The sequence below is a fragment of the Coffea arabica genome, chromosome 4c (genome assembly GCF_036785885.1).
Source record: "Coffea arabica cultivar ET-39 chromosome 4c, Coffea Arabica ET-39 HiFi, whole genome shotgun sequence".
Taxonomy (NCBI): domain Eukaryota; kingdom Viridiplantae; phylum Streptophyta; class Magnoliopsida; order Gentianales; family Rubiaceae; genus Coffea; species Coffea arabica.
In genome coordinates, this window is record NC_092316.1 from 4,146,506 (window position 1) to 4,164,992 (window position 18,487).

At 35.6% G+C, this 18,487-nt stretch overlaps 2 protein-coding genes across 2 annotated transcripts; one reads left to right on the forward strand and one right to left on the reverse strand.

Moving 5' to 3' along the window:
* Positions 1-2,394: 2,394 nt before the first annotated feature.
* Positions 2,395-3,441, reverse strand: LOC140005033 (F-box/kelch-repeat protein At1g57790-like). The gene has a single exon (XM_072045102.1). It carries the CDS (start codon positions 3,439-3,441, stop codon positions 2,395-2,397), a length of 1,047 nt encoding a protein of 348 aa, XP_071901203.1.
* A 10,389-nt stretch (positions 3,442-13,830) lies between these two features.
* LOC140005153 (PIGF/3-ketodihydrosphingosine reductase fusion protein-like) lies at positions 13,831-18,076 on the forward strand. Its single transcript, XM_072045561.1, has 9 exons — positions 13,831-14,071; positions 14,211-14,732; positions 14,842-14,907; positions 15,028-15,070; positions 15,564-15,615; positions 15,999-16,047; positions 16,275-16,342; positions 16,464-16,572; positions 17,500-18,076. Exons 2-9 carry the CDS (start codon positions 14,550-14,552, stop codon positions 17,611-17,613), a joined length of 684 nt encoding a protein of 227 aa, XP_071901662.1. The 5' UTR covers positions 13,831-14,071; positions 14,211-14,549; the 3' UTR covers positions 17,614-18,076.
* The last annotated feature ends 411 nt before the right edge of the window (positions 18,077-18,487 follow it).

Below are 18,487 nucleotides of genomic sequence, written 5' to 3' on the forward strand. Positions count from 1 at the left end.
TATTTAATTAGGTATAAATGAGTTGACCAAATTATAAGGTGGGAGAAATTATAAGTAGATGGTTCTAGATTCAAAACCTCCCATTTTAAAAAAAATGTTAGTTTTCATCTAATGGAATACATTACTCCATGGCGTCATCTGGAGATGCAGAAAGTTGAAGTGTTTTTGTTAATTGGGAACTTTTTATTTTAATTTTTTTCCCTAAAGTATAACAAATCCACTGCTGAAAATTTCGATAATAAATTTCATCCACACGCATGGTTAGGCTTGCAGCTACCGGGCAATGGACTAATAAGTTCACGTCGTATGATCGAAAATACACAAGCTCGCTACATGATTAGTAGATATGATTAAGGAATCTAACTTAGACTATCTCAACCAAACAAATATCCTTTACCTTCAAATGGAAAAATTATACAACTTATTTGGATGCTAGCTAAAGGAATATGGAGGTTTAAACTACCTGTTGATTGAAAATTCTACTATCATATCTCATGTCTAACAGTTGCAGTCATCACGAAGATGAATTGACCATTGTTCAATGTTCTTTTCACCATATTATCGGTGCTGTTATTTCACTGTTGGCCTTTTTAAGTTAGTGAACAAGCACCAAGAGTCGCCAATCACTCGTACATCTTCTAGTAGCTAAGAGTTTTTCATCTAAATTTAAAATCCCTCGATTCCTGTCTTCAGTTTATTAGATCAAGAGTTGCATATTTCCTTCAAAATCACAACTGAGTTATGGCCATTCTAAGAACAGATGAGACGGAAAAGACCTCTACCTACGTTCCTACTAGACTAATCTTCGTGTTTACAAGTCAGAAGAGATTGAAACCACGAACCCCTATTTTCAAGTCCTTGTGATATACTCAACTCAACTTCATTCATATTAGCTTTGCCTTCCATCTAATCAAATCCTATCTTTTGACAGTTTTCTGTTCCTTCCCACATATGGGGTGCCCGCATGCAATGCTTTTCATTTGAAATTGCATAGCATGCATGCTAAAGCACCAGTTTCATATCATTAGATTGTATAACTATATCATCACATCACATTTGCATAACATGATAAGCCCCCTGAATAATGATAGCGAGGATTCAAAGTTTTGGAGGATGCTAGGTACACTATGTTTATCAGAATCCCTTTTTTTTTGTTTTTAATTTGGCAATCCGAATTAATGCTCTTGAAAGTGAAAAGTACTGAAGCATCATTTGTCATTCATCTCAAGATTCTGCTTTAGATTTGAATAGTTCCCAATTCTTAAATTTGTGTCCTAAGGTAAAAATTCCTCTCAGTTACGAGTCTTGTGAGTTATTAGAAAACAAGGTACTATTGTCTATTGTTAGTTTTATGGTGGGAACCCAATAACAGAATGTTTCGCTTTGTTAATCCCTATTTAATCAAGTACCTCTTTCCATAGATGCTATATGAAACTTTGTCAGCTCCCCTAGTGAAAAGTATCGTGGGATCTTGATATAGGATTAGGATGGTTGCTCATAGTAGGTTGCATCTCATGCTTTAGTACATACCTGAGATCATGGAAAAACTGGAAATACCAAATGTCAGAGTAAAATCACTCTTTACCTATTCGGCGAACTTTTTTTAATAAAAAAATTTTGTAATCTCTCAGTTTTCGCAACATGAACTTCAAAATGTATGATTCCACTGAAGAGAATATGAGGCAAAAATTATGATTAGACTGTTATTTTCCAAGGGGGGGCTGAGTTTGATGAGCGAGAGATCTCGTGCAACATTCAAAATGAAAAATAACCATGAAGGAGAGGAAAAGATGATAAAACATGTCATTTAATTGGTTTGGATTCATCCATTTGTGTACAAAACTATGTGGTAAGATAGAAGAAGGCTTACAACTTCCAGCCTACAAGATTCTATCTTAGTATACATGTTAAAATTGTCAGATAGCAAGGTAAACTGTGCGGAGTTCAGTTTTATGCGGTTTTATTTAGTCATCGTTGATGCCAAGAATTAATACCCAGAGGTGGAGCATCATTCATTCAACTACTCTGCTCTCACATTTTCTCGTCCAAAATTTGCAAATTTAATGTGTAAGCGATTTGTGTGATGTGTAAGTGGCAAATGTAATTTGTATTTTGGGCATATCCACTCTCCCTGCACATCCTTCTTCAAGTGACAAAAGGTATACTGCTCAAAAGTGATAAAAAATAAGTATCTTGAATCCGCACATCTTTGGATCATCTGAAACTACTCACAATAAGTCTTTGGTATTCACAAGGATTAGATGTCACACTCCAAAGTGCTTGTTGAAGCAAAAGTAATGAAAGTTGATAACAAAAAGCACGGTTCACTAAAAACTCATCTGTGCACCTAAGGCAGGAATAACAATCTTGAACAGGGTCAAGTTTTGGAATCATCTACCAATTGAGTTGTTCTTCAGTAATGTGATGATCTGCAGTTGGCTCAATCCAACAGCTACGCAATTGCTCCGGAGTATTACATAGACTTGCACTCGAGAAATCCTTCAGCAATGTGTGAAACTTTTTAGTGTCGAGTGAATAAAACACACAACACCCTTTGTGCAATCTTGAAAAATAGATCTTATTATGCATTCCTTCGATGACTTTTTTTCTTGAAAAGGAATTTGTGGGGCTAATAAACACCATATTATCACCCAAATCAGATACCTCTTCCCAAGCCATCTTTGTCTCGTCCAACCTAAAAACAGAAATCTGTGAACCCAGCCGCTGGACAAACACGGAGATGAGCTCCCCATCAATCTCAAGTAGATAGCTTTCATGGCCTCTTTTATAGATTTTCTGGGGTTTGACAAGAACAGTCCACTGATTGTCGTCGGGACTGAAAACTCCCAAATTCCCTCCTTCACCCAAGCAGTAAAACATGCCCTTGTGGAAAACTGGATTGCAGTAAGACGGAATGATGGGCAGATTGTTTTCGAACCTGTAGAAGTTCCAATGTTTTTCTCCACGACGAATGATTGAAATCGCCACATGCCTGTAAAACAAGGCCGATAAACCAAGGACCAAGCAGTCCGGAGATGCTGGTGTTGACAGAAACGTTATACCTCTTAAGACGTAACGCTCAGGATCAGGTACAAGTGGCAAATACATCTTTGCTTTGGTGAATGGATTGTAAAAGAATACCGAGAAGCGCCCTTTCGACATCAGCAACCAACCCCCCTTGGAAAAACGTAGCACAGAAGAAATAACTGCATCACCACCAGGAGGAGGCTGGTGAGATGGCTGTGAATGCCCAGGCAATTCAGGGGAACCGAGGCAGAATGCATCTCTATAAACCGGATGGCTGAATTTGCATGTCCCCCGGCTTAAATCTTTATGCATGAGCCACTGCTGACTGAGGCACCGGGAATCGGATTGGGGATTGTTCGAAGGGATCAGGGACCGATTTCCATGTTCTACGCACGTTTCGGAAACGCCCGGCATCGTCCAGAAATAGATGTGACAAGATCAAGGTCAAAAGCTCCTCTGGAATGTTAGTCCAATCTCTCTGCTCCATGTTCATCCCTTCCACAACGTCCATCCCTTTTGATTCTAATGGCTGTTTGATTGTAAGGAAGATTGCAATACCTCTTGCAATTAAGACTTAATTAAAAGAAGAAGATGAATGGAAGAAAGCAATTACACCCAAGATATCAATCCAAAATCGCACAGAATTCTTAACCATTGTCCCCGTCTAATATTTTGACTTCAATCCAATGGTAACTATTTAAGCCACAAACGGCAGTAAAACGAGCGCTTAGCTTTGATACGAGGAATCAAATGGAAACAAACTTGATTCTATCTATCAGTAGGCTTGTTTAACGGCATAGGGCATAAGTATTGTGACGAGTCTCACTAAAATTTTGTCAGATGACACAGCAAGAGAATAGAGTCAAAGTTAGTAAAATGTTAAAACTTACTAAGCAGAATCACTAAAACAAGTGTAATCAGGGCGTACCTTTCAGATTGAAGATGCAAAATATGGTCTCGGACAAAAGATCGTTTTCCTGAATGCTCTTGCAATTTGTGTGCATGTATGTGTCTAACGCTGGTTCTTATACCTTTTTTTTTTTTTTTTTTAATTTAATGCTTTGCTGCTTTTTCTTTCTTTTTATTTATTTCTTGGTTGCTTATTATTACCTGTGATAATCACGAGGAGACTGAAGATTAGGAGAGCTCTAAGAAAGCTTGAGTACCGTACTGCTAATCTTTAAGCTTTCTAATGTGAATTGCTTTATGGGGTGGTATTGTTTTATCTTGGCTGCTTAGAATCTTGCTGCACATGTCCCCAGTATGTGGTAAAGTTTACATTATCACCTCTTTCATAAATTCGACTAATTAAGAGAATTAAAAGAGAAAATCATTGGGAAAAATGTAGCATGATGCTCATCTCTGCATGTGTTTATTTCTTCTTTTTATATGGTTAGCTTGAGTTCACATTGATCACTATAGTGTAGTGGTTGATTGTGCTGATATGATTTCTCTCCTTAATTCTACTGTGAATCCTGATCATCTTTTCCATCCAATTATCATGGACTGCAGATGCCTGCTTTCGCAGCTCCAGCATGTTAAACTCAGGCATGTCTACCGTGAGGCCAACAGATGTGCAGATGTCTTAGCGAAATTGGGCAAGCTGGATCAAAATTTTATGATTTTTGAATCATGTCCTCGAGAACTCCTTTTTGCTTTTGATGAGGACACCAGGGGCATCTGTTATCCCCGTAGCATTAGGACAGTTCTGTAATAGCCAGGGGAACTTTTGATCGCTTTTATTTATATTACGCCGTTTTCACCAAAAAAAAAAAAAAAAAAACTATAGTGTAGTGGAAACTGATACTACTACTATTATATATATATATATATATATAAAATCATTCTTAGAGTAGTCCAATATCATATCACATAACAATATTGACTGACTAGCTAAATTTGTACATCTTGTAGATGATGATGATGATGATGATGATGATGATGAATATAATTAGAGACAAGGGGTGTTCCTCAGTACCCCCAACCCCGAAACCTCATCGGTGGCTCATTTGTCACCAGCTCATTGGGTTAATTTCTTACCGCTTAACTAGCAGTAAGTGCCTAATTTTATTGAGTCGACCGGGTTAAACGCATAAAAGGTTGTTCTCTATTATGGCTGCAAGGATTTATCTCGCGTTTTGGAGTTCAAGGTGTTTATTTTTTTTATTTGAATTAAATACCATATTTTGTAAACACCCTCTTTTCCCGCACAAAAAAATAAGGCTTGTAGTTCTTTCGTTTGAATAGAATGTATGCTGACCTGCTTTGTCCTCTGATGCACCCAGCTGCTGTCATGCTTTCAAATTGAAGGCTAACCAACAATAATGTAAGCTCGGTAGCTTCATTATTGGTTCTTATCCAGACGTCACCGTTTTGAGTCCCACTTATTACTGCGTTGCGTAGCGCATCTTTAATCTGGCACAGGTCAGGATATCCCTGCGTTAGGATACCTCCTCCTGTTTCTTAGGAACATTATTGATTCTTTCAAGATTGCACACAATAATTTTTAACATATTCGTCTTCTCGACTAGCTAAATTGTGGTTTTTTAGTCGGAGTTGCATGGGTTCCTTTTGTAATTAGTCCAATAATAAAGTTTAAAAATTGGTAATTTGCATTTCAAAATCTAATGTATGCACTCCCAAAAGAGGCAAACTAATGAAATTGAGTTGACTTTTTCTTTTTTTTTTTTGCAATTTTTACATTAATTATTCATTTATCTTTTCTTCTTTTTGCGTAGAGCTGAGGGCTTTTTTTTTTTTTTTTTTTTGGTGTGCAAGTGAGAGGATTTGAAGGAGAAGGGTTGGATTGGATGATAAAATGGAAAGGATTTTGTGCTTTCAGTTGCACCATCGTTATTCAAACTTGGGCTATTCTCTTGAAGTAAAATTTTTCCAAGAGTTAAAAAAAAAAAAAAAAAAAAACACACAAAGGCTACTCGTCACATGTTGTTTCTTCTTCTAGTCAAACTAGTAGTTAAGTGAACTATTAAAGAGATGAAATGTGTTCATAAATCAAATATGCAATTATCTGGTATAATTGATGCAATCGTTCAATTAGCATATTCTAGCTAGAGCACCAACTTCACTGTAAAAGAAATGTATTCACAATATATTGAAAAAAGCAAATTATCCGGTTGGCCATTAAACTTTTGCGATCGTCAAATTTTGGTCACTCAACTTTTAAAGGTTTGATTTTGGCCACTAGACTGTATACAGGTAAGATAAGATGCGAGGCCATTCTGTTACATTTAATCGTTAAGTTCTTTGATCTGTCCGTTAATACATTGAAAATATTAAGTATCTTCTAGACTCTATGGCATCGCAAAGAGTTTTGTACAAATTCCATGAAAATGTATGATATGTTGCCTCCATTAATCCTTTTTTTTTTTTTTTTTTTCCTTCCTAAGGGGAGATTTAAAGCCTTGTAAGGAAGAAGGGGGAGGGCTTCAAAGTAACTAATTCTCCATTAATAATTTTAGATGTTTATGTAAGTAAAAGTAATGAGGGAAAAAAAAGATTTGTTTGAGGAAACACCAGAAAAAAAAAAAAGCATATTTGCTTAACGAAATAAGACTGACACTGTGAAATAACTAAGACAAAGAACAGATACTAAACAAGAAAAAAAAATAATGAAAAAAGAAAATAGATGAGAAACTTAGGACGCAGTTGATGGGCCATGTCCAAAATTTCCACGCGAAGCCGAAATGCTAAATCCAAGTTCTCTGGAGATGAACAGAGTCCATTGTAGTATGCTTTGTTTTTTTTTTTGTACACTTTGCTTTTGGCTTTTAAATTTTGAACCACACAGCATGAAGTTGTGTCCATTGCCGGGTAGCTACAAGCCTAAACGTACGTATGGATGAAATTTATAAACGCTAAAAAAATCCAGAGCCATCACCACATCTTCTGAGTACATCTCGCTGAAGCAGTGGTTCAAATTAACTTGCCATCTTCTTTTACATCAACCTGTCAACTTCTCCATTCTTGTTATCACTTGAGTGTCTGCCAGCTAAAATCAACACACAAAATGACCAGGATAGGTATGATGCACGCCTTCTAATATGTGGGAATTTGCATCCTTGGTACTATTACTTTACTTCCACAGCATTCAACAGTATTCAAGAAATACATGCGCTTTCTGACATGTGTATATCGGATTTCACATAATGAGAATTTTAATCAACTTATTTATCATAATCTCAAGGGTCTTTATCCTATGATTCACAAGTTTCAAATTGAGAGAGAGATTTGTCAGGCAGGTCATTAGCTACTGCTCGGATCACCTAACACCCCGACTTCAATTATTTGTTACTTGCTGCAAAAAGAGAAAACCAAGTAAGGAGATGGAGTAGTTAGTTTGATATCAAGTAATCTCCTCCCCCCCCCCCCCCCCCCCCCCCCTTTTTTTTTAATTCACTTGGGACTTGGCAGACGACGCCAATTTTAGATTTGGGGTTAACAAAGAAATTGATTAGGACGTCATTTAAAAAGAAAAATACGCATAGCCCCTCTCTCCCTGCAACAAATAATGATAGTATTTAACTGAATGATGATTAAAAGCTGTTGGAGGTATTTACGGTATGGAACACAAATCAGTGCGAGGAAACTGGTCCTAGAAAGTTCATGCATTAAGGAAGATCATGATGAAGTACAATGCTTTCTTGCCACATTTTGAGTCCGATATTCAGGCAAATACAGCGGCAACCACAAGGATAAACAAGAAGAAAGGAAGCACTCTTAACTCTGGAAAAGAGACTGGGGCACCTCCATCTTACTTGAGGTGGAAAAGTTGTGCTCAAGTATCAGCACATCTGATGGTTGATGGTTTTATGCCTTTCTCCATCAAACTGAAAATTCTGGCACATGCATGTCTTGGCATTCTCCATACTAGTGAATTTCGATCAGGGCAACTGAACAAGTTGATCAATATATATCCACGTGATGTATTTACTCCTCAAACAGAGGCACTTCAGCAACGTGAGCATGTCGTAATAAGCTTGCCACTATTGAAAACATGGGTCTATATTTGAAAGATATGCTGGGCAGTCAATAATTGCATCAGATGATATTTTAATGAGGATAAAACGTAAAGATTTACATACAAAATTTCCTAATGTTTGGGCTATCAATCATGCAGGAACAACTTAGATATGGCCACGTACAGGTGAAAGAAGTCGGGGGAAGAAATCAAGATTACCTGCGAGTGACATCTCTCCGAAAATGATAGCCAATCTATGGACTGTTTTAATCGTTTCCAAGCATGCATTTGGATTTTGGCCATGGTTCAACCAATAGAACTTTTTCTCGTACGTTAAACATATCAAACAATATGATTCTGTGACATGATTAAGCCGGCAATATAATAAACCTAGTAAAACCTTAAAAATATATCTTGTTTTTCATACTGTTTGGGCTGCGCATGCGTTACCTACTATTCTTTGGTTATAAATACACTAAGCCTTCAATAGAAGGCTTGTGTCTCTTAGTCTAAGTTAATATGACGATTCTCGGTATGAGAGCTTTGTTTCTGATTTGCCTCTTTTCTCTTTTGGGAATTCAAGCAAGACCTTTGCTAGGTAACTTTCACGTTTCAACTCCTAACTATGCTTCCTCGAATTTAAAATCTATTACTAAGCAGCCTGAAACAACAATGGCATACCATTGTCTCTGTGCTGCTACTGCTTTATATAAGTTGGAATTAGCGAGGCAAATACTCTAAAATGTTCAAGTCAGTATACTTCACACTCATTCTTGCAGTGGATTTTCTTATTCAATCTTACTGTTTCATGATACTTGATCTTGAGATCTGGTGTCTTCACTGATTTCAGCTGCCCGGCAGGTTCCTTTCAACACTTTCCACATTTTCCTCTAATTAATATGTGAACGAATGCATAACTAATTTCATTACTAGTTATTTCTGCTCTAATTTGTTATCATATCTTTGGAGGCTTAATTAAATGCTTACCCTTCTACCAAGTCATTCTTTCCTTGTACGAATCAATGATTCTTATGCCAACTATTTTCAGGTTCATCCATTTATCTCAAAATTTACTGATATATTGTGCATGGTACCATGCAGTTCCTGGAAAATACTAATGGATGGTTTAAAATTTTTTGATTTTGCACATTATTAGCTTGATTACCTAACGATTTCCTTGCGCTGCAGAGCATGGTTACACCTCTATGGTCTAGTCAAATTACGGAACTCCTGCTCCGAAGAGTGTAGACAAAGTCCTGTTGAGGATGATCGTAACTTGCGCGCAAGCACCAGGCTTACATCTGGTTCAACCGTCCTTGGCAACCAGCTATGGAAGGACTCTTTCACCTCCTCCTCCACCAATGCCAGCATCACCAACTCACTATCATGAAGCAAGCCATGGAGTCGAGCAAACGCCAGGCTTACATCTGGTTCAACCGTCCTTGGCAACCAGCTATGGAAGGACTCTTTCACCTCCTCCTCCACCAATGCCAGCATCACCAACTCACTATCATGAAGCAAGCCATGGAGTCGAGCAAACGCCAGGCTTACATCTGGTTCAACAGTCCTTGGCAACCAGCTATGGAAGGCCTCTTTCACCTCCTCCTTCACCAAAGCCAGCATCACCAACTCACTATCATGAAGCAAGACATGGAGTCTATGAATCACCTCCAAATCCTTTCCTAGCCCCAAGCTAAAGCTTGTTCTGACTGATCAAAGGTGTGGACGGTGAATATGCATGAAGATCTTCTAGTCTAAGTTCTAGTATTACTTGTAGTAGCTGCTTGAAGCAATAAAGTCTTTTCTGCTGCTTGTGCTTTTCCCTTATAAATGTAACTTCCACTATGTAGTTGGCAAATATGAAGTTGGTTTATGTGGCTCTAAGGATCCATGCATTCATGAGTCTCAGCTTAGAATTTTTGGTTAACATTCGATTTGCTATTTTCCTTTTTCACCTTTTATATACTTATAAGGTCGTTGAAGCTCCAGACACGATTCGGCTCTAATGTCTTGATTCTCGGCACAATGATCCGGTTCCAACGTTCTTGAGAGCAAAAGATATAAACAGATGTAAACAAAAAAGAGACTGTCTGAGAACGTTTTCTGGTCAATCCTTGGGAACGTAAAGGAATTATGCGTTTGGAAGATTTTTTAAAAATAAGTACTCTAATACTATGTGTGATATAAAATATGTCGTACGCAAGATTGAAAAAAAAAATGTTACTAAAAGGTAGAACGTAATTCAAAAAAATATGTTTGTGACATAAACAAAAAAGAAATTTCAAATAATAATAATGTATTCAATCACATTTTGTACTGCATGCATCTTTGATAATACGAAAGAAAATGAAAATGAAATTTCGGAAAAACAAAAAGGAAGTATGAAACTTAACCGAGAAATACATTAATCTTTTGCATCATCAGGGCAATAATTTTTTAACTTTTCTAAGTAACAAGTGAAGTCTTGATTAAAGAGAAGTCATTTACGAAAGGAGTAGCAAATTATAGACCTATGATTAATTGAAGTGATAAATTAGCTCCGGGGGAGGAATACGAATGACCCCACTAGGTGAAGACCTACATAAGAGCAGGGGGGCAAAAAAAAGAAAAAAGAAAACTCGTACTAATAAAAATGATATAAAGCTTGATTTCCTATTAAATGTGCATCATCATAGAGGACCTGTTGAATAGGAAAAACATACCATATTGTTGCCAAAAGTTTTATATTTAATCAGCATACACAAAACACTAATTACCTTGGACTTTTTCTTTTACATGAAATAATCCAATTGTACTAAATTTTTGCAGAACTTTCATGGCTAGGAAGGTAGAGTTATCTGAAATTCACCTGCAAAATAGCTCTATTTTTAATTTTAATGGACATTTGTAATCAGACCCTCAATCCACTTATTGATTTGTTCTTTTACACTAAATCAAACTATCATCCTTCTATTTTTAATTTTGTTTTTCTTCCAATCAAAAAAATTGTTTCCTTTCTTTCTCTCAGGGGATAATGGCAGAAACCTCCCCTGAGGTTTTTAATAATTTCACTTGGCTCCCCTAAAATTTCAAAAATTACACCTACATCCCTAACCCATTTAAAAGGACAATGCTAACCTTAATATTTTTAATAAAACTCTCTTGCTACCATGCTTATGGAAAGGAAGGATTTTATAATTTTTTTACATTTTTTCTTCTTATTCATTTCTCTTTTATTTTATTAGAAGTATAGAAAAACTATCAATGTTGTCCCTAATATCTATCCAAATTAAACATTAAACTAGTATTATTATTTTTTTGATAACTTTTAATATCATCCAATTTTTTTGTAACTTTTTTTTTTGTTTCAAAATCAAGGATATGTCAACAATGATTAAAAACAAATAACCCAAAATCACTACTAAATTATGATAGTTTCATCAACAAACTAGTCCATAAACTTTTATTAAAAAAAATAGTCCATAAACTTTAAAAGAAACAAATTATCACTTTTTTCTCTATCTTAAAAAGAATTTATATTTCTAATAAAGCACCATGAAAAATACCCTACTATAACAAAAGATTTATTATAATAGTTGATTATCAAATAACAAATATTGGCATGAAAAAATTGACACTTTTTTGTTTAGAAAAACAAATTGAATTTTATAAGGTAAGGACATTTTAAGGTATTCATTAAATTTTTTACTTTATTCTAAAGTTTGATTACCAAAGTGTTAAGTCAAGCGAGGTAAGTGTACCTTTTAAAACGTGAAGAGAGCTAAGTGAAATAATCCCTTTTCTCATTAAATGAGTCAAAAAAAAAAACAGAAAATGTTGTCCCTGAAATGCCAAAACTTAGATGTGAAAGTGTAATTTTACTAAATTTTATGGTCAAAATATAACCTCAAATTTATCCATTTTTAGAATTTTTATAAAATTAATCCTAAATCTGCACTCGCATTGGTATAGGTGACCTGCTATACCCGGCAGATTTTAGAAATTCTTTTTTTGATTTACTTTTTTTATCCAATTTTTTAATTTGACTAATCACACCAACATCAGCATTGTCGTCTTCTCTTTGGACCTAATTGTAATAATATTGAACTTTTTAGGGGCCAAATGCTATTTTACCAAAACTTAGATGTTAAAGTGTAATTTTACTAAATTTTATAGTCAAAATATAACCTCAAATTAATCCATTTTTAGAATTTTTATAAAATTAATCCTAAATCTGCACTCACATTGGTATAGGTGATCTGCTAAACCCGGCGGATTTTAGAAATTCTTTTTTGGAATTACTTTTTTATCCAATTTTTTAATTTGACTAATCACACAACATCAACATTGTTGTCTTTTTAACAATTAGATGAAAAAAAATTGAAAATGAATTTGAAAGTTAGGGTTGCTTTCTTTCTTTGACACTTAGATTTATCATTTATGTTTGTATATAATATCAATATGAATTCATAAACTAAAGAATATGTATGGGTATGGGTTGTGTGTATGAACTATGAAATATGAAATGGATTATGGTTTATTAAGATTTAAGAATTTATGTACTTATATTATAATTTATATGTTTAGTTATATTATAATTTATATATTTATTTAATTATATTATTTTTTATTACATAATTCCAACGATCCCGTTGAAGTGTTGAACCATTAACCCGCGCCAACCCGATCTTGCTGCCGTGTTGGTGCCGAATTGGTTTTAATAATTATGCTATCAACATCCCCATCCTTGGACCATCGTAGCGTGTGCAGTATGAGTGTGTTTGGATTGTAAGTTATTTGAGATATTTTTACTGTAGCATTTTTTGTGATGTGATGTATGTAGAGGTGGCAAATCAATCCACTTAACTAAATTTACCCATACCCGCCCATGAATAGATTGTATGGGTATCTTAAATTTTTATATATGGGTATAAATGGGTTACCAAATAATACTCATTTAATAAATGGTATTATTGGGTAACCCATCAAACCCAATTAACCCATTTAAAATTCTTTTCCCCCTAAATCTCTTCTTTTTCCCCACCTTTTTTTTTTCAAAATTTTCATTTTGTCATGATGTTAACTACTTTTGTTTCATTATTATTATTATTTTTTGGTTTTATTTTATTATTTTATTTTCTCTTAATTTGTTAACTTGCTCATTTTTCGGCATTACCAATTTATGATAAATTTAAGCCTCTTTTTCTTATCTTTCTAAAATGAAATTTTAAATTTATATATGAAAAAAATGTTAGGGGTTCAAAATTTTTGGATTAAATTTTTATATTAACTTTCATAGTACTTAGTTCAAATTTTTATATTCTTATTATTCAATTATTAAATAATATGTAATTTTGTGCAATAGAGTATAAATGAAAAAAAAATTGGTAATTAGGCTTATTGAACATTATAAGTAAATATTTAAAACTAATGATGGGTACAAAAAGCGGTTTAAATTGATAACTTAATTTGCAAAAATGAATTTAAATGAATTTACAAAAAATTAAAATAAATGGGTTATAAATGGGTAATTGGGTTACCCAATTCATTTTTTGACTTACCTATTTATACCCATCTAATTAAATGGGTATAAATGGGTTGACTCACTTATACCCATTACCCATTTTATCCAACCCAAACCCGTCCAAGTCACCCATTTTGACACCTCTAGATGTATGTGAGATAAGAAGGTAATTGAGAAGATAAAAAGGTGTATTGAAAATTGTAATGATGATGTAAGCAAATATATTTGGACAAATAACTCACAGTACTATTATGATGTGGGCTCGTACATTTCTACTTTTGTAGGCGGGGAAGTTCACAATCTTTGATTCTTTTCTCAACTAACCCTTTTCTATCCTTGGCTTCTTAGTAATTGTCCCTTTCCGGGTAAAGAACTGTGATTTCATGATTTCAACACTCCAACATGTTGCCAACAGCCTGAGAGTCGGAAATGTATTGCGGAGAACAAACAAGAAATACCTGGTCCCTTCTCAGTAATATTTCTCCGTCATAAATAGTGTAAACAAATTTCTTCGTATTGCCGGCGTTAGGGTTTTTCTTATCGGAACGGCTCAAGAATTTCCGGTTCGTTAATTTAATCTCTCTCGAGTTTAGGGGTTTAAACCCCTCCAAGTCCAAGCCTTTCTTTGCTACCCAAGTTCTTTTTTATTATTTATTTATTTATTTGTTTTTCTTGGCGCATTGAACATTTCTTGAAATTTAGGACGGGCGGTTCGCGCACCTGGGACGACGTAGAAGCATAACCTGCGAGACGGGATAGGTGTTTATTCAGTAAGACGCTGCTGGCCTGGCAACTGGCATCGTGTTTGAAACCTAATTAGCTGCTGCAAATTATCCCTGAAATTATCCCTTTTCTCAAACAACCAAATGAGCCCATAGGCCTCGGGGAGCCGTAACTCATAAACGTTGTCCTAAGAAAACGATTTCTTCTTTTCACTAGAGGTCTAGAACCACGCTTTTTTAAGATGGTATTGCTCGAAATAGAAACGAAGTACAGTCCCTTTTTCACTCTTTAGCGCGTATTTCTGGAAAAACGGACAAAATGGCGAAGAAGGAGACTGGAGCTTCTGACGTGCGAATCGATAGCGTAGTAATAACACCATGGAAGGCCCTTCTAACGAACATAACCTGCGGAGTAGGATTAGGAGTAGCTTTCCATGCTGCCAATAATTTCTACTCCATCAATTTGATTCAAAATCCGGCAAAAACCCTCCGTCTGATCTGGGTACTGACCATCTCTATCAATTCCTGTCAACTCCAAGTTGATTTTTTCTCATTTTTTACTTTTTTAATCTCTCTCTCTCTTTTTCAATTGTTGGTTTGATTTTTTGAAGGTTATTGAAGCTCCAGTCGTGATTCTGCTGTACAGTCTCTTTCGACATCGTCCTAATCAATGCTCTGTAATTCCAATTAATCCCATTTCCTCGTCTGATTAATTTCTTTTTTTTTGTTGGTTATTTTTATATGTTAATCTCTTCTTTTTAACTATTAAACGAGGTTTTGATATGTGTATTGGATAGTACTTGAAAGCCGTAGTACGAGGTTTGTTGGCACTACCTGCTGGTTAGTCGTTCGTTGTTTTTTTATTTTTATATAATTTAATTAACTTTTATCACTCATACTTCTTGGTTAAGTGGTTGGGATTTCAAAAGTTGCAATCTTTAATTGCTCTGTGCTCTTTATTTTTGTTTCTTATTATTTTTTAAAAATTTATGAAGTGATTTCTTTCTTTGAAGGTTAATGATGTACAAGTAATAGATAAAGTTGAAGGCTTTGAGAAGTAATTTATAGGTTGAAAAGAGTTACGTTAGCACTGTTTAGCACTTGTACCTGTAAAAAGATAGGTTATTTGAATACAGAACAAGGATATTACTTGAGGACTAATTCTTACACAACTTTCTATCTTCTGTTTCAATACTTTGCCTGCACTAGTGGTATAATAGCTTTATAGCTGAATGTTCGTCTGTCAATACTTGCTTAACATTTTTTGTTATTTTGTTGTCTTTTTCATTATATTGGATTCTAAGTATGTTGGTTTTTGCATGTAAATATACAGGGGCAGTAGTGAATGCACTTGGAGCTATAGCATTGGGAGCACCCATGATTCAGTATGTAACTTATCTGGGTTGTTTCCAGTCTATTTATTATGATTTTGAGAACTACTGAGGTTAAACTTCAGGTTGGACAAATGGTCTCTGTTCTATTCTATCCCATGGTACAGAACTGCTCGTCGATGTTATGGAGTATAGCAAATCCTAGACTATCTTGCGCTGAAATGGGTGAATAGCAGTAACCTTTACTATGATCAAATAGACATGTGCAGAATAATACAAATCCTGAGTAGCAAGCATGAAAAAGAGTTTTTTTTTTTAAATTATAGTTCAGGAGTTATTTTGACACTTCACGACTATTTTGTGGAACAAATTGAGATAATTTTCACAGTTTTTATCGATATCTTGGATCGGATGTTTTATTCTGTGGTTAATTACAGGAACTTCAACAGGACCCTCCACTGGTCTCTTCTGATGTCAGTGCTTACTGTAAGTGTTTCATTTGACATCTCATTTGCCATTCTGTATCTCATGCTTCAGTAAACTCCTGGATCAACTGGACTAGCTCCGAAATTTGTGCTGGAAACTTAGTAACTTGATGTAAAATTTGCTTTATTTTTGAAAGTAATCATAGATAACCATCAAATTTTCCTCTGTGCCATAAGGATCTTAATCAGTCATTTCCTGGTCTGTAAAACTTCTGCTGCTGTTGGCAGTGTGTCCCAGCAGCTTCTGTGTTTGGTTCTTCTTGGGCTGACTGGCACCAGATATTTGCTCACACAAAGTAAGCATATGAAACTAATGTGATTTTATTTTGCCGACATCATTCCCTTTTTGTTTTTCTAGCATTGAGAAGTAATACTCGTGTCATTTGACTTCTGCAATTGTTCGTAACTTTTTGTTAGGCCAAGTGGACCTATAGAGTACATGATCTGCCTACCTGCTCATGGAGCTGTCATTGGAGCATGGTTTGGCGCTTGGCCAATGCCACTTGACTGGGAAAGACCATGGCAGGTAGGCTTACCTTCCTATCGAATCCCGGTCATTTGAGACTTAGATGATTTTTGCATTCCTTTTATCTAAATAATTCATCTGGTTATTCTATGTGATTTTTTACCACTTTAAGGATTAAACTCAATCTACTATAGGCCTTTTTCCAAAAATTAAAAAATTGTCTAGTGAAATTCTTGTATCAGTTGCAGAGAAAAACTTGAAACAGTTTTTCGTTTTTGGATACATATTGAAGTTTGTTATGTTGAAACTGTAGCCGAATGAAGTTGGTAAAAGGTCACAGGTTTTGACTTTCTCTCTCTCTCTCTCTCGTTTCTTCTTCCTTTCTTACTGTGAACATCAAGAGTTGGTTCATCAAGAACTTAGTCGTAAGAGTGGCTCAGAAACCATTGATACCTTCAGGAGTGCCCCAAGGTCTACCATCACATGGCCAAAAAATCTTCTCTTGTTACATTCTCCAAAATAACACAGTAAAGTATGGAACTTGATATGTTAATGCGGTGTCAGGGTTCCCAGTTGACAATTCAATAATTGATGCTTAGCTTTCATGGTTAGATTGTTGTGTTGGCTCTGATATTCTTGTTGTTCAATTTGCCTTTGCATATAAAGACACCATATTAACATTGTCTTAGTATGAATTTTAGACCTTGCACATGAAATTGTGTCTTGAAAAGCACTGGAGAGATGGTGAGGGTTTACGCATGGTAGTCCTGATGTGGTTCTGATAATTCCATGATGTAGTGATGTGTTGATATATTGTTCCAAGTATAATCCCCTAGGACATGTTAGTTGCAATGGTTTTGGTAAATGTACTTGACTATATATGTTTGAGCTTGGCAATTAGATTCTAATTGTTGGATATTGTTCAGCCTTGGTTTCAGTTGTCATGCTTTGTACCCTGATACTGAAATTGTTTGAATTTGTTTGTAGGACTGGCCGGTTTGTGTGAGCTATGGAGCTTTGGCTGGGTACTTTGTCGGGATGGCAGCAGCTTTTGGTTTTGTCCTCTTCCTAAATAAACGAAGGCACGTAAAAGGAGACTAATGATGGAGAATTCGACATTAATCTTATTGGAGGTTGCTATCGATGACCCTATTGATAGACTGAGTTGCATCCAGCTGAGCATAGGACCTCACCTGCTGAGCGGAGGTTTTGTAATTTTTTCCCAGTAACACTACAAAACTCATCCCTCCCCAGAACTTTTCTTTTTGGGCGGGCAATGCAATTTGCAGAAACTTAGAAGTACCTTTGGTTCCCACTGGAAGTTCATTCTTTACCCTTTCTTTTCTCTTTCTTTTTCCCACTGTAATTGGAGGTTGCTATCGATGACCCTATTGATAGACTGAGTTGCATCCAGCTGAGCATAGGACCTCACCTGCTGAGCGGAGGTTTTGTAATTTTTTTCCCAGTAACATTACAAAACTCATCCCTTCCCAGAACTTTTCTTTTTGCCCGGGCAATGCCTTTGGTTCCCATTGGAAATTCATTCTTTACCCTTTCTTTTCTCTTTCTTTTTCCCACTGTAACTCTATTTCTTCCATTATGATCTGCTACTGTCTTCTAAAGGGAAAATCCTCGTCTGGTGTATGTTGAGGTTGTGAACAAGAAGGATGTTGTTATTCCTGAGAGATTAGCATCCATGCATGGCACACATTCCTCAATTTTTCGCTTTCCATTGTGAAAAGCTTGAATCACTGAGTCCTGGTTTTTGCTTACAGGTGAAGATATTTCACAGCCATTGTTTATGCTTTGTCTTTCAAATAAACTTTGGGCAGATGGGACGCTTTATACCCTTTTTTAACCCACCATGTTTGTACATTTCCACTTCTCATTGACTCACCATGACTTTTGACGAGGATAAGCAGAGACACAAACCAGGTCACCACGCATCACCCATCACTTGCTAATCTTGTAACAG